This window comes from Marmota flaviventris, chromosome 2 (genome assembly GCF_047511675.1).
Source record: "Marmota flaviventris isolate mMarFla1 chromosome 2, mMarFla1.hap1, whole genome shotgun sequence".
NCBI classification, from domain to species: Eukaryota; Metazoa; Chordata; class Mammalia; order Rodentia; family Sciuridae; genus Marmota; species Marmota flaviventris.
In genome coordinates this window covers 66,604,778-66,630,837 of record NC_092499.1, presented here as the reverse complement: position 1 = coordinate 66,630,837, position 26,060 = coordinate 66,604,778, and the positions used below count along the sequence as shown (strand labels likewise).

Below are 26,060 nucleotides of genomic sequence, written 5' to 3'. Positions count from 1 at the left end.
AGGTGTGAAAAACATTCTTCTCGTTCTCTAAGTAGATTGATGCGTTTCATCTACAAGCAGAGGTTGTGTCGAGGAAGCTTGAGGCCATAAAACCACGGGAAGCTGGAGGAAGAGAAGCAAGTTGTCTCCATTCCAGATGCTCAGCTGCAGACTCCTAAGCTTCGTTTGTGGGGACCCTCTTGTAGGTACTGTCTTGGAAATGGGATCCTAAAGCAAGGTGAGACAGAAAGCCTCCCTTAGGGCCGGCTGACCGAGGAAGCTAGCGGCTATGAGGCGGGACAGTATACCTCTCTCACCGCCCACAGCGGACTCTTGTCATGTAGCCGCCGTTCTTCCACCCACTCAGCTTTCTAAACCACCTCTAGGTTCTCTCGCGTCTTCAGCGGACCGGCCGGTTGCTCCCTTGAGCTATGGGGAGAAGCCCAGAGGGCTGAGTCTGCCACGCTCCCCAAAGGCTCCGCCGCTTGGGAGAGCCGGCCTCAGGTGGCGGATAACCGAGGGGCCAGACTCGGCAGGGGATTGCTTCTGTCTGGGGCCCGGCTGAAGCTGCGTTCGTGCCTCGCGCGCACTCGCTCCGCGTTCTCCCAGCCAATCCGGAGCTACTCGCGCGCCCGAAGCATTCCCCGGTCCTACTCTGGCTGGGCCGGCTCCTTCCCGCTCCCAGTACTCCGTGTCTACGCTCTCACTCCTCCCCTCACTCTCCACGAGTTGCACGCCCCGGGGTGTAGCTCCGCCCCTGTCCCCGAGTCCGCCTCCGCAACCTCCTGAGCGTGTGCTCTCTTTTCCCTCAGTCTCTTGGCATCTAGGCGTCTTGGGTCTCACGCCCCGCAGAACTGCACGCGTGTCTCTGGCCTCACTCCGCCGCCTCCACGCGCTTCCCCAGTGCGGCCACCGCGTACCCCACGACAGCTTGCCTCTTCTCAGCAGGTCTCGGGGTCGCGCCCTCTGGCTCCGCCCCCTCCGCGGACCCGCGCATTCCTGGCGCGGCCTTCCCCCAAATACAGGCCACCGGGTGCTCTGCCGCCTCCCCCTCCATCTCCGCTCGCCTTGCGCTCTCAGGGCGCCCTCGCTCTCGCGCTCTCCGAGGCGGGCGCGCTCCCGGGCCGCGCGCTCCGGGCTCCGGCTTCTCCCGGCTCCTGTCAGTGCGGTGACTGCGCTGGGAAACATGGCGACCGAGGGAATGATCCTCACTAACCACGACCATCAAATCCGTGTCGGAGTCCTCACAGGTAACCCGGGGAGGAGGTCCGGGACCGCCGCGGCCGCTGTCCCCGACTTGCCTGGGGCTTCTCGCTTATGGTGGCCCTTCTCTGCGGCCTCGGGAAGAGGGGAGGCTGAGGAGGGCGACCTGGGGGTGCATTTTACAACCGCTGAAAACTGCTGGAGATTGGGGTGTTTCCGCGTGTTCCCCTGAGAGCTGGGGGAGGCCCCGTGGGGTGTCAGGCCCCAGCGCCTGGGCAGCAGAAGTCTCTGGCCCCCGGGGACCTAGCGGCCGGTGCAGCGGGCGCTGCGGGGCTCCGCGCTGCCGGTGCAGGCGGCGGGATCCCGGCTCCGCAGTCAGGAGCACGCCGCTCCCGGCTGGCCAGGCGCATCCTCAGCTAAAGCTCTTCAGAGAGGGGGGAATCCCATCTCCACCCCCTTCTCCCCTCCCCCCACCCGGCGGCCCCACGCCGCTCTAGCTGAGCTTGCCCGGGGTAGCGGCCGGACAAGACTCTGGTGTTCACAGGAGAAACTATGCTCCTCCTCAGGCTGCCTCTCCGTACCCCCTTGGCCACCCATGGGACACCCCTCGTCTCTTTTGAGAGCTGGGAAATCGGTTTGGGTCCGGACCTCAGAAAGTGTCTGCATTCCGCTTTTCGGAGCTAAGGGCCCTCTGCCTGCCTCATCAGGTCCTTAGCGAGGACCGGCTACAGGCTGCGGCCGGGGATCCGGCCCTTTTCACCTGAGGTGGAAGGATTCCCCTACTCTGGCTCCTTTCTCCGCCTCCCTTCTGGGAACCCCACTACTCCTCCCCCAACCCCCCCACCGTGGATGGTCCCGAGGCTGGTAGGAGCGCACTTTTCCCGGGTGGCGTTTCCCTCCCTCGCGGAAATCGTGTGTGCTCTGCATGTCTGATTCCGTTGCGTTGTATTTGGGTAACGTCCCTCAGTTTGGCGATAGGCAGTTGCTGCAGGGTACGGACTTCCAAGATGAATAGCAAGCCGATTTGTAGGGGTTTCTGCTGTGGTTCTGTAATTGGCAGGATTTATGTGTAATTGAGTGGCGAGGCGGGGGTTAAAGAACTATATTTGGAATCCGAGGGCTTAGTTTGGAGTGAAGGAAATTCAAGATTCTTTCGGAAAAAGAAGCAATGTGGATGGAAATCCTAGTGTCTCCCCCACTTCTTTTTTAATTTTTTTTCCTTGTCAAATTCTGACAGGTTGAGACGGTGCTCGAGAAGGGACTAAATTGAATAAGACTTGCTTTTATTATTAGGTAGCAAAAAAAAAAAAAAAAAATCTCCGCGACTGTAGGGAGATGCCGAGTTTAATGCTTAATTTAGCTACCGAGTTTTATGAAAAGAGAATACCCACTGCCCCCTTTCCTCTCTTAAGGAAACGGATTGCCTTTCGTTAGCATACTTTGCAGACATAACAGCGATTTATTGGATTTTCCTAATTGAAAACGCCCTGGGATAGAGAAACTAGTCTAAACCAGCGGTAGGAAAGGGAACCCCTTAAATCAAGATGAAGCACGTTTCTGTGTTGGGGCTGAAACTGTTTCCTTGTGTGAAGATTCAGTTGTGTCTCAGAATTCTTAGAGTTGACATTACTGATTTTCAAAGAATCCGATCATGGTATATAAAGGTGTGTACTCTATCAATCCTTAACTTACACTTATTTTCATGCTTTGAAAATTATAGAATATTAATAGTGAAGTTTAATAGACGCCAAAATATGTAAGTTGTCCATAAGACGAAAAACAGATATGTAAGAGGTAAACTATAGAGATTTTTTCTTACCTGGTATATGACTACAATCCAATAAGATAACATTGATAAGCAAACAACTGAACAATATGTAATTACCATATAAGAAATGTCTATATATTACACATTTGGGAGCTAAATGCAAAAGTAATTCCACATTCAGATGGAATAGTAGCAAAAGTGATTACCTGAAGGAAGAATTTAGTACATTTACCAGGGTCTAGAAGAAATTGGCATTTTTAAGGGGAGTTGAAAGTCAACAGCAACCTTATAAGTAAATATGTAATTGAGGCCGAGTCTCTTGACCAGGATAAAAGTGCTCCTTGAAAAACTCAGGTTTTTTTTTTTTTTTTTTCCAAGAAATAGGGTGACATATTGTCAAGGTGAGATTATAACTTTGACAGTGGAATTTAAGACAATTTGGAGTTATCTCATGAGAATGAGGTATTGTAGTCTACCAGGAAAAGTCTAGATCAGGAATAAGGATGTAGCTGAAAGAATGAAAAGGAAGATGCAAAATTTGGAAGAAGTAACAGAGGGCAATAGAATTTGATGATAAAATGGATATTTGAACTCAGAAATTACTTCAGTGCTTTTTTTTGAAAAGTTACTCAATAACTTTGAAGTTATTCAAGAGAATGCTGTAAATACAGTGTTATTAACTATGATGAAACCTAAAAACCTGGAGAAGTATCAGGAAAGAGCACTAGCTATCTGTGAACAGTGCATTTATTACACACAGCTTAATTATTGTAGTCCTGCTGTTCCTTGTGATTTTTTTTTTTTTGGGGGGGTGGAAGCTAAAAAAAACCCCCTGAAGGTATATTTTGGAATTTTGTATATTCTAGAACTTCAGGTGTTAGCAATATTACTATGTAAAATTGTTCTGTATTCAACTAAAGTATTATGATTCCATATTTAAGAAAACTGAGTAAAGCCAGATGTGGTGGTGCACACCTATAATCCCAGTGGCTCTGAAGGCTGAGGCAGGAGGATCAAAAGTTCAAAGCCAGCCTCAGCAACTTAGCAAGACCCTGTCTCTAAATAAAATATAAAAAAGGGTTGGGGGTGTTGTTCAGTGTTAAGTGCCCTTGGATTCAATCCCTGGTACAAAAAATAAATAAAAAATAAAAACAAAAACAAATTCCAAAATACAAAAGACTGAGTTAATAGCTCAGTAATAGAGCACTTGCCCAGCATGCACAAGGCCCCTCGGTTTAATCAGCAAGACTGAAAAAAAAAAAAAAAAAAAAAAAAAGACAGAAAGAAAGAAAATTGAATTAACAAGCCAAACTTAAATGTGGTTTTTTTACAAGTTATATTTGTGTTTTTTTTTTCTTTTTGTTTTTTTTTTTTTTTAATCAGTGGAGGTCTTGTTTATAAAATCTCCTTGGCATTTTTTGCAGTAGTAATTTTAGGTATTTTATCTAAATCTGTTTTACAAAGTAATGAAAAGTATGTCTACCAACATATATATGTTTTACAATGTGTTTAATATTTTAGTGAAATTGTATTGTTATTTTTAAAGTTCTTAATTGACTTCTTTGTGACAATTTGATTACCTTTTGAAAGATACTTGTACTTTGAAACTTCATCCTCTACATGTTTTTATTCAAATATGAATTCTGCAAATATAGTACACAGTCTTTTGAAGTTTCTCACCAGGTGAATTTAACTGTTAGAATTTTGAAAAAAGCGACAGCAAAAAGTGAAATATTTAGAGTGTTTCTTGTTTTGCTTGACTATCTCGAATCATTTAAGACTTAGAAATCAGACTACAATGTTGTGTGGATATTTTAGTTATATTAACTTTTTATCAGGAAAGAGAACATATATGCATTTGAAAGTAGGTTGTAGGTGGAAACATTTTGTGGTGAAGATTATTGTTCCTCTCTAAGAGCATTATCTTTATTAATAGCTATCTTTTGTTGATTTGCCAGAAATGAAATTATGTGGTTTTTGGTGACCTAAGATCTAGTTTTTACTATTTTTGTTTCTAATGTTCTCTATTTGTATTACTATTTATAGTGGAAACTAAAGATGATTTTTAATGATGTGGGACAAATAAACAAGTATATGTTGCTTTTAAACTAAAGATAAGATGTAGGGCAGATATAGAATTTTTTTTACTAGCTTCTGTGGTAAATATAGTCAGTCTAAATAATTATATAGCAGGCTCACTATATCTTGAATGTGTCACTTTTCACCTACTTTTTCTATTTTGAAAGAAACTATTTATCAAGGCAGCACATTTGTTCAACTACTATAAAAGCTTCACAGAAATATTACCAGGAAAACAATGAATACATGTATGTAATATAGAATTAATTATGTTCCATTGGCTATTTAATATATATCAGCTATTCATGGCTAATGTTTGTTACCAAGGTATTTAACTAAGGATGATAATCTGTTAGTTTTCACTAACAGTGACATGGGAAAGAAGATGATGAAAATTTTTAGGAAAGGGCATATTTAAAAAATCATATTTTATAGTAATACATATGTTTATTTCACTAAGCTATAAATTTGAAATCAATAAGAGATATTGATATAAAACTGGGAGTGGAGATTAAAGGCTAAATGCAAACTAAGACATCAGAAGTATTACAGTTACATGTAGAGAGTGTTTCAGTCATTCATAAATAGTCATTCATAATATTCAAAACCACATTCTAAAGACAAGATGCTACTCTTAGAACTCTGGAATTGTTCAAGCATTTATTTTGTTTTATTCCTCAAACTTACCTTGTATGTTATGTCCCATTGTTCTCCTCCTCTGAGTCCTCCTCCTCCTCTTTTTTTTTCGAACTGAGAATCAACGCTTTGCATGTGCTAGGTGAGTGTGCCACCACGGAGCTACATTCATAGTCTCAATATTTTATGAAAAGCTCATTTACTGCTAAGGATATAAACATATCTTTGTTTTGAGAATAAATGTTGTCATTGAGTAGGTAATTCATTACTGCACACAAATGTATCCTATCAAATGGAATTCTATGTTCTGTTAAACTTACCTCTTTTAAAAAAAAGTTTTAGTGTTAAGCTATATGACTTGTTTTAAAAAAGCCTGTTTTTCAAACTTGATTATTCTTTCATTAATTTTTGGTTGGAAGCAATACAAAGAATTAAATGTGAGGAAATGTTATTAATTTTTAATCAATATACTTAATGCTATCATCATTGGCCAGAGACTTTGTAGACTGTTAGTTGCTGCATAGTAAGAATTTTAACTTTATTAAAAACACATATGACTATGACTGACTTCAAACTGAGTATGTAGTCAAGAATCAACGGTATGTTAGTGGGGAGGAAGTGGAGAATAAGAGTCTATTTTTACTCTTATTGATGATGGATTCCTGGATAAGTTGAACAGCATGCTTTTTTGGAAGTCAGTAGAACAGATAAAATCTATATTTTGCTTCTGTAAGTAGGATTGATGAATAATAAAATTTATTTGGAATTTGAAATGTTAAAAAAAGAAATTCTGAAAAAAGAAAGTAATGTAACTATAAAGGATTTCCTCCTTTACATCTAGGCAGAGGGGGAAAATACCAAAAAAGATGATTATTTAACATGCATAAAAGTAATTGGCACTATAGTCAATATGAATAGCATGTAATTTTATATTCATTAAAGTAAATTTTTGAGTGACCTCTCCAAAAGTAAATGTCTAATGAAATATTGCCAAGTGGAAAGTCTATCCAGGTTGCTTGATAAATTCACAAGTTAATATGCATTTAATCAATTAATTTTAACTAAGTAAAACTTCTTGAAAATTTTGTAATAAACAACTCCAATAATTTGCACAGTAGCTTTGCCAGTATTTATACACTTTGAAAGAGTAAGATTAAATCTACTATATTTTAAAAAAATCTTAATTTGAAAAGTAAAGGAACAAGGAAATGAGATGTGAAAAAAGTGTTATTCTAATTTGTGCCCTGCTTCTCAATTTGCATATATGGCATTTTATCAAGGATACTCTATGGCTTAGACTTTAAGCTATGGGAACAAACATAATTATTTTTTGAAGTATCAGTTTTACACAAGTTTTCATGTTAAATCACTTTAATATTAAGGTAAGCATGAGTAAATTAGGCACAGAGTAAAGAATTCACATGAGCTTTTAAAATAAAATGAAGACATTTCAAAGAAATTTCAAGTGAACCCATTATATGACTTCAGACCTTGTCATTTCTTTCTGTTATTGGAATTTTGGTGAAAAAATATAAGGAGCACGGGTTCATAGAATGCTGGAAGGCCCATATTTTAATGTTAGTCTGGCTAAATTTTATAGCCTTGAGCATAGTACTTAACTCTTTTAGCTTTTCTTACCACTAGAATGAAGGACTCATTCATTGTGGGCTTTAATAACAATGTTTCTAAACTTCAACATTCTGAACAGATAAAAAGAGAAATTAGATAAAAAGGATATTAGACCTTTTTTTTTTTTGTCTTTGTAATGGGAATGATTTGGGGGGAAGGTTAGATTTTACATAAAAAAATGCAAGAGAATAAGAAATGGAAAGAAATATAAACTTTTCTTGATTGTGTTCTATAATTATAGACCAAAGAAAAATTCAGATTTTTATTTAGAAATTTTTATGATATTAATTTTCTTTCTGTTATTAGTAGTTTCAGCCTCGGTTTTTCAATAAAACCTTTCCTTGGAATTGTTTTTTTCAGTGATATTTTTGTTTTCCTACAGTGTTTATAAAATGTTGGCTATACTCTGTAATTATATATATTAGTGAGGTTGCATGGTGTAGTTAAACCAAAAAAAATAAAAAAAGGACTTTGGAGTTGGACAGACTTGGATGTTAGACCCTAATTTGTCCTTTATTTTGGGAATTCATTTAACCTCTCTGTATTTTAGTTTACTTCTCCCAAATCAAGATGGCAGGGTCTCTTTCTTAAAGTTTTAAGAATTGATATAAAGTATATGAAAATGCCTAGCATGTAAGTCTTAAGAGTAGATACTCAGTAATTCACTCAAACTTGGATGGACTGATTAGGTTATAGCTCTCAATAATCTAATTGTCTTAGTCTCTTAGCTTGGCCCTCTCTGCAGCTAGCAGCCTTTTTTCGGCAGACAATCCATGTTGTTGGCATCTCTTAATTTCTTGGGGTCTTCATTCCAGCATCAGCTTTACCTTTACCAACTGCACACATTGCCCTCTCAATGGCAGCTCATAAGGATTTGGACCCTGCTATACATTGCCTGGCCTCATAGACCTTCTTCAAAAATCTTGGTGGAAGCCTCCATTGAGGCCTTAACTCCAGCATCCTGCATTCCCGGAGAACCAGCACCATGAGGATGGTGCCAAGGTTGTGTAATACCTGGGCCCTCTGGAATCACAGCTGCAGTGACCTCTTGAGTACCAGTGGGGCACAGCATGGTGAAACAATTTCCTAGCCTCTCCAATCTTGTGAACAGGGTGCCTTCATGAACTCTTTTTCTTTAAAGGAATTTTCTCTTGTACTCTGGTACAAGAGATTCCCTCAAGTGATCTTTCTTAAGTACTTAGCATCTTTTTAGTGGCTGTAATGTCCAGTTTTACATGCACTTTACTGGCTAAACTAAAAGTTTTTCAAATTATTTAGCCCTATTTTCTGCTCCCATTTCTCACAGTAAACCTGGCTAAAAGCTGTCTGCAAAATCCACATCACTGACTGAATGGTATGCTTCCTTGAAATTTTCTCCACCAGATTAACAAGTATCACTTTTAAATTCAGCTTCACACAGTCTCAGGACATGGGCACAATATAGCCAAGTTCTTTGCCAAATTATAAAATGAGTGGCCTCTATTCCTATTTCCAATAAGAGTCCTTGTTTTCCTTTGAAACCTTATGAGCACAGAACTCATTTGTGTGTCCTGGTCTTCTGAGCTTCTACCAGAAGCACCCATTAAGCTCCACTTACAGCATTCTAAAGTTTTTACAGCTTGCATCTTTAGAATTTTCAAAATTCTTCCTGTAAAACAGCTCCAAAATCTCTGAACCACATGGTCAGATTAGACACAGTAATGACTCCAATTCTGGTACCAATTTCTATTTTAATTAGCTTCTTATCACTGTGACCAATATACCTGACAAAAACAACTTAGATTAAGGAAAGTTTATTTGGGGCTTTTGGTTTCAGAGTTCTCATTCCAGAGATGGTCAACTATCTTGCTCTGGACCTAAGTTGAGTCAGAAGATTATGGGGGAAGGACCCAGAGAAGGAAAGCTACTCAGCTCTGCTCATAGTGGGACCAGGAAGGAGAGAGAGAGAGGAAAAGGGGAAGGATTAAAATGGAAAATGCACCTTTCCAAGGCATGTATGTGCCCAGTGACCCACCTCCTCCAGTAATGCCACCTGTCTACAGTTACCACCCAGTGGATTCAAACTAGGATAAATGGATTGCAGCTCTCATAATTGAATCATTTCACTTCTGAAGATTGTTGCATTAACAGAAGCTTTTGGGGATACCTCATAATCAGTATTTAATTCTGCTGAATAAAATAACACTTGATAGGGGTCAAAAATTATGCATCCTCTACTTAAGACTTTTACTCACTGACATTCTACTTATGTGATTTTAGATTTAAATGGGATAATTATGCTTACCATGTCAGATTACTATGAGAAACAAATGAAATAATGCATTCAACATTCAGTACCTACTATGCTAGGCATTCTGTTAAGTGAGAGTATAGTAGTGAATAAGACAGGATCAGTCCTTATCTTCTTGGATATTATTTTCTAGCACTATCATGAAAATGTTATTCAGTCAACTTGGATATTGACAGATTCATGTTTCATTTATGTTGTGTTTCAAAAAATGAAGTATAGCCATATTTATTTTAAATTTTATTTATTTATTTTTATGTGGTGCAGAGGATCAAACCCAGGGCCTCGCATGTGTTAGGCAGCTCGAGCTCTCTACTCCTGAGCCACAACCCCAGCCCCCATTTTTTATTTTTATGTAGATAACTTAACTATAAGCTGCAAAGCTGTTTTCACAATCAGCCATTTTTGATACAAATATTTAAACTTCTATACCTTCCCTGCTTTCAATAAGATATTGAACATCATTATTTTTTGGGGGGGATTTAGTAATTATGGCTAACATTTAATCAGTATGTTTATGTTTTATTTGTGTTAAGTGCTTTGGATATGTTATTTAATCCTTTTAACTTTTATAAGATGCTATCTTATTCCTCTGAGGTATATTCCTTACACTGACTGAGGAGTGAAAAGGTTAAGTAAGTTGCTCAAGAATATACCAGTGGAAGTTCTAGGATTCAAATACAGCTCTGATTATACTATTATCAATAAATAACAGTTCTATATTCCTTCTAAATATCTTATTATGGAGTGTGATAGTACAGTTCTGTAATGTATTTGCTTTTCTACTGTGACTTTACACACTTGACCTTCCCATTTTAGTTTCTAATCTACCATATTGGGAAGCACATTAAGAACTTGCTGATAATTATATGCTATTGTAGTCAATTAAACTTGAAGTGAGGATTTTTTTTTAAAGAGGGGGGGGGGAGAGAGAGAGAGAGAGAGAGAATTTTAATATTTTATTTTTTAGTTTGTGCAGACACAACATCTTTGTTTGCATGTGGTGCTGAGCATCGAACCCGGGCCGCACACATGCCAGGCGAGCGCGCTACCGCTTGAGCCACATCCCCAGCCCAGAAGTGAGGATATTTACTTTTGTATTTAGGGAATCAGAAGATGAATGAGTATTACTATAACAAGTAATTTTACTTATTCCTTTGAATTGATGATTTCAGAATCATGACTAATTGTGCCTGCATGATGCCGAAATGTTAATAAAAGTACAGAATCTTGTTAAAAGGAAAGAGCAAGTACAAACTAAGTACTAAGTAGAAATTTTTAAATTTTTTATTTATTATTATTTTTTTAAGTAAGAAAAAAGTTTACTTGAAATTAATGATCTTTAGAATCTTATTCAGGTTAAGAACTATTGAATATCTTGGACATAATAAGCTGAATACAGTAAATTCAGATATCAAAAAGTACATTCGTATATCAAAAAGATGAAACATTTCAAGGGTATGTGCCATTTTTAAGAGTTAGTATTGAACATTTCAATTCTAATGCAAACTTTAAAAAATTATGCTTTTATAAAATTAATATCCAAGTGGTAGATGTTACATTGAATTAAACTATATAAATGGGAAAGTTCCTAAATCCTTAAGTTGTGATTTTAATTAGCTTAAAAAACTTAATAATTTGTGTGTTGCAAAGAAAATGTAATAATATGTATTGATAAAGTATGAATTTTTTTTAATTGTTGATGGACCTTTATTTTATTTATTTTATTTTATATGCGGTGCTGAGAATCGAACCCAGTGCCTCACACATGCTAGGCGAGTGCTGTACCAGTGAGCCACAACCCTAGCCCCTAATGTATGAAATTAAGCTCAATGACCTTACTTCTCCAGTCTCTTGGGTGTTACTACTTTTAAAAATTTTGTTTTTATTATATTTGAATATGTATATATGGAATTATATATCAGAGTTTGCAAATTGATGGACCACTGATGCTAATTACTGTTTTATTAGGTCTATATTGTATTTTTAGAAGAAGTATTAGTTTCTAACATTAAAAAAGATATATTTCATATAAAACTTACACTTGTAGCTTATTAACATTTAGCAACTCTATGACCTCCTTATGATATGATGATAGTTGGTTAGAAAGGATGTCCTCTTAAGTTTCCACTTAACCTAATATATTATCTGCATGATTCCCATAAGCATATAATAGTTAACTTTTGAGAACTTACCAAGTGCAAATTACTTTCTAGAAGGGCTGGGAATGTATCTCAGTGGTAGAATTTTTGCCTAACATGCAGGAGGCCCTGGTTTGATCCTCAGCACCTAAAAACAAAAAAACAAAATAGAACTTGTTACAGAGACTATTAATTTACTTAATTCACACAATAATATTAATATCACATTTTTACAGTTGCAAAAGTATAACCAAGAGTGATTAAGTAACTTGCTCAGATTATTGTAATAAGATTATATTCCTTCTATATTATATTTCTTCTTGGCATATAAAAATTATTTCATATAGATTTTTTAAGGATATTCATATACATCTTTTTTAATGGCTCTATTTTATTGCATTATAGATTATCTTATACTTTATCAGCCCTCAGTTAATGGACATTGGAAGTTTCTATTTTTTAGCTTTCACAAATGTCATAGATGGTAATATTGCACATTTTCGTTACATATTTGTGAGCTTTTAAAAAACAATGTAAGGTTAATTAAATTTTTTGGGTGAAGGGTTTATTAATTTTAAAATTTTGATAGAAATTACCAACTTGCCTTCCAAAAGAGATGTACTTATTAATATTTCTACTTTTATTAACTTTTTAATATTTATAACTTCTTTTGAGAACTCTTTTCTTGGCTTATGTAGGTATGTGTTAGAATCATTTTATTGCAAATGATAGATACTGAACTCAAAAGTTAGCTTAAGTGAAAAGGGGAAACTCATTAACTTTTATAATCATGGAGTAAAGAGAAGGAGCTGAATTTGGGGACTCAAACACTGTGGACAGGAAATTAATGTAATTATTCTTCATTTTAATGTTCTGTTTTTTGAGTATGTTGTACATTGACTTCCTTCTTGTAGTCAAAATTGGGAGGGAATGGATAATTTGGGAAGTTACAGAAATGGACAATTTTAGGCTTTCCCTTTTTTAACTAGTGAGTCCAGAGGAAATATTTTCTTTCTCATGACATTTATATGTAAAATTCCAGGATATTCCTTCACCTGGCTTGGTTTATATGTTCATCTTTGGGCCAATTATTTTGAGTAAAAGGGTTAGTGAGGCCTGTGGTTGGCCATGTATCTACCCTTGGGAGAGGAACACTAAATAGATAGCCTTACCAGACTCACATGGAGAGTGTAGCTTATTGTGCTTGGGCTGCACTAATAAAGTATCTTAGACTGGGTAATTAACATAAATATATTTCTTACAGTTCTGGAAGCTGGGAAGTCTAAAATCAAGGCACCAGTATATTGATATCTAATCAGGGCCTATTCATCAGGAGTAGTGCCATTTAGTTGTATCCTCCAGTGGCTGAAAAGCCAAAAGGCTTTCCTTCCTTTTCTTTTTATAAGGACATTAATCCCATCCAAGAGGGCAGAGATCTCATGAGCTAATCACATCCCACAGGTTTTGTTTCTAAATACTATCACTTTGAGGGTTAGGTTTCAACATATGGATTTGGAAGAACATATACATTCAGACCATAGTAGTGGGGGGAAAAGGAAGTGAGGCTTTTCTATCACTAGAAGCAGAAAAGTGTGCAGGTAGTTACCTTTCCAGAGATTCTTTGAAGTCTCTTTTTTCTTTGTTAAGTTGTAGATGGAAACAATACCTTTTATTTGTTGATTTATTTATTTTTACGTGGTGCTGAGGATCAAACCCAGTGCCTCACAAATGCTACTCTACTTAACTGAGTTACAACCCTAACTCGTCCCTGAAGTCCTGATGTTTTTTTGCTTTCTTTTTATTCCCCAAAGAATATCGTTAATTACATTTTCCACTTTTTGTCTTGCTTTTTCCATGAAAATGCTCATCTGGCAGATGGCTTTAAATTAGAAGCAGAGCAAGTTAGGGTGTGACAATTAGTGACTTAAACTTAGAGCCCCCTAATATCAAGAATGGTTAATTTGTGGTTAATTTATATATCAGTAGTACAGTGATTGACTTCCACATTTTTCATACTCTATATAAGAATGGTTATCTAAGGGTATTTTTGGAATAGTAGTATACATGTAATAGAGAGTAAGGTTTAAGGTTTTCAAAACCTTTTTTTTTGGGGGGGGGGTTGCTGGGGATTGGAAATCCAGGCCTTGTGTATGCAAGCAAGCACTTTACCAACTGAGCTATATCCCTGACCCCTCAAAACCTTTTTATTGCTTTATTTTGAATTTGTGAGTCTTTGGTGGTTTATTTTTAAATTTTTATTTATTTATTTTTAAACAAATGTTGCTTTCCAGTCTTCCCTGAATTTTGCTCTCCAACATTTGTCTGGGTGATGTTATAATAGGCATAGTCTGAAAAGGTTTTTATATGGTCAAATAAATTTGAAAAGTGCTATATAATGTATCCCTTCTTTTGGATATATTTACATATTAAAGATGCAGTGTTACAATTATGTAATATTTTAACTTTTGTATAGTCTAGTGTATCTAAACCTTATTTAAAAATGAAATGCTTTTTTAAGACACATGAGAATTCTGTGCAACAATTAGTTAGGAAATGATGGTTTTTCCTCTGTAATTTATCTTTTGTAAGTCAGTTTAAGATCTTTATATTATTCTAATGTTTTGCTGTAGAAATACTCGTTTCCTATAATAATCTCTACTGTGAAAATTGTTTTATCCTGGGTTTACTTTTCTTCTCAGTTGTAGATGGACACAATACCTGTATTGTATTTATTTTTATGTGGTGCTGAGGATCAAACCCAGGGCTTCACATGTACTAGGCAAGCACTCTATCACTGAACTACAAACTCAGCCCTTTGGGTTTACTTTTAAAAACATTTTTTATCCAGTCACCACCTCCCATTTTTTCTATTTCCTTTTTATATTAAGATATTGACTGAATATATTATTGTTTGATTCAGAAAGTCTATGATAGCAAAGGCTAGAAACTAGCCACTCTTGATTCTGTTACTACTATGTGGAGAAAGAATTTTGGATGAAGCCCTAATTAGATATTTTCATGGTAGTTTAGTATCATTATCTGTAAAGTGGGAGGTTGACTAGATGATCTCTAAAATATCCTTTAGCTCTAAAATCTTATTAATCCCAATCATATGAATGTACCTTGTGTTTACCATCTGTGATTGCTTACATTCATATTATCTACAGTCTGTTACTGACAGAGTTTTTGATCCAAAATATCTTCCTTCAAACAGGAACAATTACTGGAAAAAGACTCTGACATTCATATCAACTGTAAATAGAAATAAATGTCTGTTACTTCCATTACATAATATGTGCAATCTTATTTCATTAAGTATTATATACTATAGAGAGTTGAAACTCCAAAATGCATAAGGATTATAATAAAAATTACATGAATGTAAGTGCAATGACTAAATCCTATAATCACACTTAGTAGAATAATAGTTATTTAGGAGTAATTACTTTTCTTTTAAAACTTAAAATATATTGGTATAACAGACCTGAAAAGCAAAAATTAATGCTTTTCCCAAAAAGTTATGATTATTTTGCTATTCTATATTTAAAATAAAACTGTTGTAAAAATAAGACCTACACCCTAAGTTTTAGGCTCACGTATATATTTAGAATAGTAGGCAGGCTCTGAATTAGACCACATGGGTTATATCTAAGTTAAGTTTTCAGAGTTATTTCTTCAAGTTTTAATTTTCTCATATGTAAAATGGTAAATTAAAGAAAGCCCGCTTTCAAGGGTTATTGTGATAAGTGAGATAAGCTTTTAATGAGTGTGCCCATGTATAATAAATATTCATTAAATGTTGTGTATTGTAATAAATTTTAATATAATTACCTTTAAAAACATGGCAACAGGCAGGAACTAATACAACCTTTATATATCTGACCTTAATCTTGATTTATTCCCATGCTGTTTGCCTACTATTTTGTCTTATTTGAGGAAATATAATTAAAGATCAATACTAGGGGTTCTACTGGGGTTCTTCATGATCTGAATTCTTATCTTCCAGCTTAAATTTTGGGCAGTTACTGTTAGAAGATGCTATTTTCAGTGTAGTTACTAGGGGCAAGAATATTTGATATTTTTGAGGTATAGGTTTGAAGTAAAGTCTGAACAAGAAATTCCTTCTGATATTCTCTAAGGCTTTTTAAGATCTGAAGAGAAAACTGCCTGCACATACATATCTAGGGATACTTTAGTTGTGTAATACAATGTACTGTAGTTTAGAGAGTGTTTTGAAAGTTTTAAGCTTTATACAAATGCTCTAGTAATGCAGAATAATAAAGCAGTAGCAAAATAAGAAAGCTTAAATAAATGATAATTTATAGTAGAGGAATTTTTATTAGTTGATGAAAATAGTAAACCCCATGGATAAGGAGCTAAGTCTTGGACTGTGTTTGGGGTTGAATAGACAATGACTTGGGGCCTTATGAAAAAGAACATTATGTATAAAGTGGGAAGGATAATTTATGACATGGCAAGATGCCAAAAGAGGATCTGTAGAATTTCAAGCATTGCCAAAGATGTTTTGGTGGGATAGTTTGGTAATCATTAACTTGGGTTAATACTGGACTTAGGTTTTTTGATTTTCTTCTGCAGATGGGTTTGTGAAGTATTAATTTAAAAACATTGCCAATTGTGCATCATGATAAAACATTCATTCTTTTCTGATTCTTAATATCATTCAAAAGTATGTCTTATTTAATATACCAGAGAAACTCAAAGATGAATAATGGAGATTCCCTGTCCCTCACAGTAGAAATATTTAAGCAGCTTAGTAGGAAGGGACCTAATTATTCTATTGTTTTCCTGTCCATGAGAAGTGTATTAGTTTGAGCATAGCCTCACTTGTTCACAAATAATACAATTCAGTTCAGTACGTACTTTATGTTGTACATTGCATTGTTAAAACTATTAAATATTTAAAATGCTGTACTTTTAAGCATAAGAAGTTGATTGTAAAATTGGTTTATATTTTGACTTATTTTTATATTAAAACACTTGCCAAATACTATATAACAGGGTTTGCCAAACTTTTTCTGTAAAAGCTATATAGTAATTTTTTTAGGCTGTGTAGGCTGTTATTTTTGTCATACAGTTCCTAAGCTTTTGCCCTTGTAACATGAAAGGGGCCACAAACAGTATGTAAATGAATGGGCATGACTGTGGCCCAATAAAAATTTATTCACAAAAACAAATGACAGACCAGAGTTAGGTGAGGTGTCACACACCTGTAATCCCAGCGCCCCAAGAGGCTGAGACAGGAGGATTGCAAGTTCAAAGCCAGCCTCAGCAACATCAATGCACTAATCAACTCAGTGTGACCCTATCTCTCAATAGAATACAAATAGGGCTGGGTATGTGGCTCAGTTGTTGAGTGCTCCAGAGTTCAATCCCTGTACCCCCATAAAAAAAAAACAAAAAACAAATGGCAGAGCAGAGTTGGCTTAAGGGCTATAGTTTGCCAACTCCTTTTCCAAGACATAGTCTATATTAGAAAAATATAATTCTAAGTTATCTGTATGTGGATTATATTAGTTAAAAATTGTACTTTAGAATACTATAAAACTTAGCTACTTAAAACTACAATTTAGTAGCTCTTGCATTTCTGTGAATTAACTTTGCATTTTTGCTACAGGTGGTATTGTTTGGGGACATGATATACTTGTTGTCATTTGGAGGCTTGACTGGGACTATTATCCAGGACTTTTATTTTCCTACATGTGGATGTTTCTACATGGATGATTCATTAGTCTCATGGTATGGTAGCTGTTTTCCAAGAGTAGTTGCTTTAATTGCCAGGCCACTTGAGGGCTAGGATTAAAATTTACATAGCTTTACTTCCACCATTCTTTTGTTGGTCAAATAGTCACATGCTTAGCCCATAGTCTTCATGGGTGGGAAGAGACTGTAGAAGTGTGTTAGTATTAGGAAGCATAAGTTATGGGTCATCAAATTAGTAATATGTACAGGATTGCTTTGATTGCAAGTGACAATTCAATCTAGCTTTAGTAACAGGGAATAAATAGTCTTTATTATAAGACTATTGAGGTGTCTATCTCACAAAACCCAAATATAGGATAAGGTCATAGGATTATTGGATTTAGGATTGAAGGTCTTGAAAACTGTTTTTCACCTTTGCTTTATGTCATTTTTTTTTTCTTAGCACAGGTTTGCCTTGTTCACACTGGGAAAAATAGTTTCACCAATAGCTTTTACATCTTAGCTATTTTAGCCATTCAGAGTTATTTTGCAGTGTTTTTAAAGTTTTTTTTTCCCCCTTTACCATTGAGCTACATCCATGGTCTTTTTAAATTTTGAGACAAGGTCTTGCTCAATTGTTGAGGCTGGCCTCCAACTTGTAATCCTCCTGCCTCACTCCAGAGTTGCTGGGATTACAGGCATGTGCTCCTGTGGTTCAGCAATGTTTCTGAAGTTTTTGAGGAAGAAATCTGATTGTCTTAGATAATCAGTGATCAAGGGATAGAAATTATATCAGCTGTGGCTCAGTTAAAAGAAAAGGGTTACTAAAAGTAAATGGTCCAATTTTATCTTCCCTATCTATTTATTGACATGAATTTTTTAGTTATTTCAGCAAATAATATATTTCCCCATTACTGGCCTGATTAACTTTATTCAGCTGCTTGTCTTTGGCTGTTTCATTATTCTCTTGGAGAGTAAGCTAAAGTATGTACTGGCATTAGTTTAGTATTTTGATTATTCATTGTAATCTCTTGCTGTAAGTAGGGTACACAACTTTCAGTACCTAGTATCTCGCTTTGCCACTATTAACATAGAATCAGATATGAAGGTGACTCTATTGTGTTGTTACCCATTGATTTCCAGGATTGATATTGCTGATCTGTCTGGCTGGCTAAGTGTATACTTCCTTTGTATATAAGAAAGCAATCACTGTAACTAAAATATGGTATGAAATAAGAGCTATGATAGAAGCACAGGTGATATTCTGTGTTTGCATAGAGGAAGGAACAATTAATATTGACTGAGTGGCTGTAGGAGAGATGGCAGTTTAAAGAAGGTAGTGTTTGAGTAAAGGTTGGAAGCATGAATAATCCAGCCTTAGAAAGTGAAAGAAAAGTAATCTGTCAGGTTTCTTGACTGATGAAGGGTGGCACGAGAGTATCTAGGCTAAAGTAAATGGGTTTTTTTTTAGCATTTTTTTTTATTATTAGTTGTTCAAAACATTACAAAGATCTTGACATATCGGATTTCATACATTTGATTCAAGTGGATTATGAACTCCCATTTTTTACCCATATACAGATTGCAGAATCACATCAGTTACACATCCACCTTTTTGTATACTGCCATACTAGTGTCTGTTGTATTCTGCTGCCCTTCCTATCCCCTACTATCCCCCCTCCCCTCCCCTCCCCTCCCATCTTCTCTCTCTACCCCATCTACTGTAATTCATTTCTCTCTCTTGTTTTTTTTTCCCTTTCCCCTCACTTCCTCTTATATGTAATTTTGTATAACAATGAGGGTCTCCTTCCATTTCCATGCAATTTCCCTTCTCTCTCCCTTTCCCTCCCACCTCTCGTCCCTGTTTAATGTTAATCTTCTTCTCATGCTTTTCCTCCCTGCTCTGTTCTTAGTTGCCTTCCTTATATAAAAGAAGACATTTGGCATTTGTATTTAGGGATTGGCTAGCTTCACTTAGCATAATCTGCTCTAATGCCATCCATTTCCCTGCAAATGCCATGATTTTGTCATTTTTTAGTGCAGAGTAATACTCCATTGTGTATAAATGCCAGATTTTTTTAATCCATTCATCTATTGAAGGGCATCTAGGTTGGTTCCACAGTCTAGCTATTGTGAATTGTGCTGCTATGAACATGGATATAGCTGTATCCCTATAGTACGCTCTTTTAAGGTCTTTGGGGAATAGTCCAAGAAGGGGAATAGCTGGGTCAAATGGTGGTTCCATTCCCAGCCTTCCCAGGAATCTCCAGCCGCACCAATTTGCATTCCCACCAGCAATGTACAAGTGTACCCTTTTCCCCACATCCTGGCCAGCACTTGTTGTTGTTTAACTTCATAATGACTGCCAATCTCACTGGAGTGAGATGGTATCTTAGGGTGGTTTTAATTTGCATTTCTCTGACTGCTAGAGATGGTGAGCATTTTTTCGTGTACTTATTGATTGATTGTATGTCCTCCTCTGAGAAGTGTCTGTTCAGGTCTTTGGCCCATTTGTTGATTGGGTTATTTGTTTTCTTATTGTTTAATTTTTTTGAGTTCTTTGTATACTCTGGATATTAGGGCTCTATCTGAAGTGTGAGGAGTAAAAATTTGTTCCCAGGATGTAGGCTCCCTATTTACCTCTCTTATTGTTTCTCTTGCTGAGAAAAAACTTTTTAGTTTGAGTAAGTCCCATTTGTTGATTCTTGTTTTTAACTCTTGTGCTATGGGTGTCCTATTAAAGAATTTGGAGCCCAACCCCACAATATGTAGATCAGAGCCAACTTTTTCTTCTATCACATGCAAAGTCTCTGTTTTGACATCAAGCTCCTTGATCCATTTTGAGTTAACTTTTGTGCATGGCAAGAGGAAAGGATTCAGATTCATTTTGTTGCATATGGATTTCCAGTTTTCCCAGCACCATTTGTTGAAGATGCTATCCTTTCTCCATTGCATGCTTTTAGCACCTTTGTCAAATATAAGATAGTTGTAATTTTGTGGATTGGTCTCTGTGTCCTCTATGCTGTACCATTGGTTCACCCACCTGTTTTGATACGAGTACCATGCTGTTTTTGTTACTATTGCTCTGTAGTATAATTTGAAGTCTGGTATCGCTATACCGCCTGTTTCACTCTTCTTGCTTAGAATTGCTTTTGCTATTCTGGGTCTTTTATTTTTCCATATGAATTTCATGATTGCTTTATCTATTTCTACAAGAAATGCCGTTGGGATTTTGATTGGCATTGCATTAAACCTATAGAGAACTTTTGGTAATATCGCCATTTTGATGATGTTACTTCTGCCTATCCATGAACAGGGTATATTTTTCCATCTTCTTAGATTTCTATTTCTATTACTATTTCTCTCTTTAGGGTTCTGTAGTTTTCATTGTATAAATCTTTCACCTCTTTTGTTAGGTTGATTCCCAAGTATTTTATTTTTTTTGAGGATATTGTGAATGGGGTGGTTGTCCTCATTTCCATTTCAGAAGATTTGTCACTGATATACAGGAATGCCTTTGATTTATGCGTGTTGATTTTATATCCAGCCACTTTGCTGAATTCATTTATTAGCTCTAGTAATTTCTTTGTACACCCTTTTGGGTCTGCTAGATATAGGAACATGTCATCCAGAAATAATGATAATTTAAGTTCTTCTTTTCCTATCTTTATGCCTTTAATTTCTTTCTTCTGTCTAATTTGTCTGGCCAGTATTTCGAGAACTATATTGAATAGAAGTGGTGAGAGAGGGCATCCCTGTCTTGTTCCAGATTTTATAGGGAATGCCTTCAATTTTTCTTTATTTAGAATAATGCTAGCCTGAGGCTTAGCATAGATAGCTTTTACAATGTTGAGGTAAGTTCCTGTTATCCCTAGTTTTTCTAGAGTTTTGAACATAAAGGGATGCTGTACTTTGTCGAATGCTTTTTCTGCGTCTATCGAGATGATCATATGGTTCTTTAAGTCTATTGATGTGGTGAATAACATTTATTGATTTCCGTGTATTGAACTGGCCTTGCATCCCAGGGATGAATCCTACTTGATCATGGTGTACATTTTTTTTGATATGTTTTTGTATCCGATTCGCCAGAATTTTATTGAGGATTTTTGCTTCTAGGTTCATTAGAGATATTAGTCTGTAGTTTTCTTTCTTTGAAGCGTCTTTGTCTGGTTTCGGAATCAGGGTGATGTTGGCCTCATAGAATGAATTTGGAAGAGCTCCTTCTTTTTCTGTTTCCTGAAATAACTTGAAAAGTATTGGTATTAATTCTCCTTTAAAGGTTTTGTAAAACTCTGCTGTATACCCATCCGGTTCTGGGATTTTCTTGGTTGGTAGTCTTTTGATGGCTTCTTCTATTTCCTCCATTGAAATTGATCTGCTTAAATTGTGTGTATCCTCCTGACTCAATCTGGGCAAATCATATGACTTAAGAAATTTATCAATGTCTTCACTATCTTCTATTTTATTGGAATATAGGGTTTCAAAATAATTTCTAATTATCTTCTGTATTTCTGTAGCGTCTGTTGTGATATTGCCTTTTTCATCCCATATGTTAGTAATTTGAGTTCTCTCTCTTCTTCTCTTCGCTAGCATGGCTAAGGGGCTGTCGATCTTATTTATTTTTTCTAAGAACCAACTTTTAGTTTTGTCAATTTTTTCAATAGTTTCTTTTGTTTCAATTTCGTTGATTTCTGCACTGATTTTAATTATTTCTTGCCTTCTGCTACATTTTCTGTTGTTTTGCTCTTCCTTTTCTAGGGTTTTGAGATGAAGTATGAGCTCATTTATTTGTTTTTTTTTTCTTTTTTTAAGGAATAAACTCCAGGCAATGAATTTTCCTCTTAGAACTGCTTTCATTGTGTCCCATAGATTCCAATATGTTGTGTCTGTATTTTCATTTATCTCTAAGAATTTTTTGATTTCCTCCTTGATGTCTTCTGTAACCCATTGATCATTCAGTAACATATTGTTCATTTTCCACATGATGTGGGATTTTTCCTTCTTTCTTTTATCATTGATTTCCAGTTTCGTTCCATTATGATCAGATAAGATGCATGGTATTATCTCCACATCTTTATATTTACTAAGGGTTGCCCTATGGCATAATATATGGTCTGTTTTTGAGAAGGATTCATGTGCTGCTGGGAAAAATGTATATCCACTTGATGATGGTTGATATATTCTATATATGTCAGTTAAGTCTAGGTTATTGATTGTGTTATTGAGTTCTATAGTTTTCTTATTCAACTTTTGTTTGGAGGATCTGTCCAATGGTGGGAGAGGTGTGTTGAAGTCACCCATAATTATTGTGTTTTGATCTATTTGATTCTTGCCCTTGAGGAGCGTTTGTTTTATAACGTTGCAGCACCATTATTTGGTGCATAAATATTGATAATTGTTATGTCTTGTTGGTGAATGGTTCCTTTTAACAATATATAATGTCCTTCCTTATCCCTTTTCATTAACTTAGTCTTGAAGTCGATTTTATTCGATATGAGTATGGCCACCCCTGCTTGCTTCCGAGGACAGTGTGCATGGTATGATTTTTCCCAACCTTTCACCTTCAGTCTGTGTATGTCTTTTCCAATCAGATGTGTCTCCTGAAGGCAGCATATTGTTGGATATATTTTTTTTTAATCCAGGTTACCAGCCTATGTCGCTTTATTGGTGAGTTTAAGCCATTAACATTTAGGGTTACTATTGATATATGGTTTGTACTTCCAGTCATTTTGATTATTCATCTTTTTTTTTTTTTTTTAATTTGGTTTGTTTCTCCTTGATTAGCTCCCCCCCACTCTCGCTTTACTGAGGTACTTCCCACAGTTGGTTTTGGTTGTTGTTTTTCATTTCTTCCTCGTGTATTGTTTTGCTCAAGATGCTTTGCAATGCTGGTTTTCTGGTTGTGAATTCTTTTAACTTTTGTTTATCATGAAAGATTTTTATTTCGTTGTGGTACCTGAAGCTTAATTTTGCTGGATACAAAATTCTTGGTTGGCATTCATTGCCTTTCAGTGTTTGAAATACGTTGTTCCAAGATCTTCTCGCTTTCAGCGTCTGTGATGAAAAATCAGCCATTAACCTTATTGGTTTACCCCTGAATGTAATCTGCCTCTTTTCTCTTGTAGCGTTTAATATTTTCTCTTTGTTCTGTATATTGGATATCTTCCTAACAATGTGTCTTGGTGTTGGTCTACTGTGAGTTTGTATGCTCCGTGTCCTGTATGCATCTAGAATTTGTACATCCGTTTCCTTTTTTATATCTGGAAAGTTTTCTAAAATTATTTCATTCAACAGATTGCTCATTCCCTTGGTTTGGACCTCTATACCTTCGTCTATCCCGATGACTCTTAAAAAAAAGTTTGTTTTTTTTTATGTTATCCCATATCTCTTGGATGTTTTTCTCGTGGTTTCTTACCAGCCTTTTTGCGTTGGCTACTAGACTCTTTTCAAGATGATATATTTTGTCTTCATTGTCTGACGTTCTGACTTCTACTTGCTCCACTCTGCTAGTGATACTCTTGTTTGAGTTTTTAATTTGTTTTATAGTTTCCTTCATTTCTAGGATTATTGTTTGATTTTTTTTTAATAATCTCTGTCTCCTGGTAAAGTTGCTTATTTGCTTCTTGAATCTGTTTATGTAATTAATGTGTTCTTTTTCAATGTGTTCTTTCATTGTTTGAATTTGCTGTCTCATGTCCTCTTTACGATTCCATTCCATCTGTATAAAGTATTCCTTGAGTTCTTTATTTGACCATTTTTCTGATGCCTCTAGGTTCTCCTGTAGATTTAGGCTGTCCTGCATTGTTTGTACTCCTTTTCTTCCTTGCTTTTTCATGCTTCTCATGTTACTTCTGGTTCTGTTTGACTGCTGAGTTACTGTTTACTCCTATAAATTTATTTTGGTTTTGTGTATCTCCGGAGTCTCTCCTTTGTGATGGGAGACTGTGACTAGAGATGATGAATTTTATTGCACTTTAAAGCAGATTCATTTGTTTCATAAAATGCGTACGGATTCTGATGGCATATAGCGATCTGTCGTTTGTTCTTGGAATTTATGTTTAGGTCGAGTTATGTGATGGTATAAAGGTTGGTATATCTTGGCAACCTTGGAAGATTGCCCTACTGATGAGGGATATTAACAGGAGAATGGTCTGGAGTATTTGGGGGTAGCTAGGTAATTGGTAGCACTATATAATGCCTCAGAATATTTACCTTTACACATTTAGTAAATTACAGATAAACAGTGTTGTAATGCTTGGGAGGAAAGGTATTAGAAGGGGAGGGAAGAAGTCGCTAAAGAGAATGAGAGTAAATAGGTAGAATTCAAGAAAAGGGGAATAAGGAAATTAAAAAGAAATGAACAGACAATAAAAGTAAAAATAAAAATAAAAAAAATTTTAAAAATGTAGTCTTAGAGTTTGATTAACTTCTCTTCCAGTAGGTGGAGCTGTGCCCACTGGGCCAAGCTTCTCCTCTCCATATGCAGGAACCAATCCCTGTGAGGCGGCTCTTCCTCCCCCACTGGGCGGCTCTCCAATCCTGGGCACCCAGGGCCTTTCCTGGTGTCCAGTCACTTCCCTGCTTTTCCTCCAGCCAGGCCCCGCTCACCGGTGACGTTCACCACAAAACTGGCTACACGCCGGGTCTGCTGCTCCCGGGAGCCCTATTTTCTTGAACTACTGGGCACACTCTATCTGTTTGCCATTTCCCCAGACCCTAAGGTTGTGGAGTGCCAGGCTGGGAACCATCAGCTTATTCTGGCTGCCCTCCGGTACCCATGCCTCTGGGAGCTGGTGCAAGAGACCTCGGTTGTCAGCGCTGGTGGGAGCAGTAGCCAGGGGTCAGGTGCCTCTATCTGACAATCCCTTCGTCTGACAATCGTGCTCACGGGAGAGCTGGGGGGGCCCTTGAAATTTCCCTGCTGTGTGGAGAGGAGAGGCCCGGGGGTCACACACCTGCAGACGCCGGTTTCAATGAAGCTATCCCCTCCAGCAAATTCTGGTGATGTCAGTTCTCTACCATGGTGGTGTCCGATGTGAAGTGCGGCCGTTCATTCCCTTTGCCGGTTGTCCGATGCGAAGGGTGGGTCTGGTCCGGCTCTCCCAGGTCCCGTCTCAATCCTGGGCCCATTCCTATGAAGGCTCGGTTGGTATCACCTCAAAAGGTTCACGGAGGAACTGATGAGTTGTTTCTCTGTTCCACGGGAGCATCTGTAGTGCTGAATCACAGCGGTTTGGTGGCGAGACGCAATCAGCCAGAAACTGCATTCGAGGAGCCTGAATTCACTCGCTCCGGGCTCAGTGTGGGTTCTGAGGGGCACAAACTGCTCGCCCCAAGTCCACTTCAGCCCAGCATTGCCAAGTGATCCTGAGCAAACAGCATTCAGTCAGTTTAAGACTCCCTTTGCCCGCGCAGCTGAAGAGGTCACAGAATTGATCTCTCAGTGCCCTCCGCCATGTTGGATCGGAGCTTGTTTTTCCAAGTAGATGGGTTTAAATATAAGTGTTGATTCAGGATCAACAGCAACAGGTAGTTATCTTCTGATTTAAACCTTACTTATTTATTTATTTTTAGTACTGGGGATTGAACTCAAGTTCACTCGGCCACTGAGCCACATCCCCAGCTCTATTTTGTATTT

The 26,060-nt window shown here is 37.1% G+C and overlaps 1 protein-coding gene across 5 annotated transcripts in view; it reads left to right on the top strand.

The window, feature by feature from the left end:
• Positions 1 to 775: 775 nt before the first annotated feature.
• Gphn (gephyrin) overlaps positions 776 to 26,060 on the top strand; it is a 623,546-nt gene continuing 598,261 nt past the window's right edge. For 4 of the 5 annotated variants that reach the window (XM_027929749.3, XM_071607954.1, XM_071607955.1 and 1 more), the window contains exon 1: positions 776 to 1,229. In XM_027929749.3, the coding sequence (XP_027785550.1) occupies positions 1,166 to 1,229 (64 nt within the window). In that variant the 5' untranslated portion in view covers positions 776 to 1,165. The remainder of the gene's footprint in view (positions 1,230 to 26,060) is intronic. The other variant, XM_071607953.1, reaches the window with a different exon arrangement.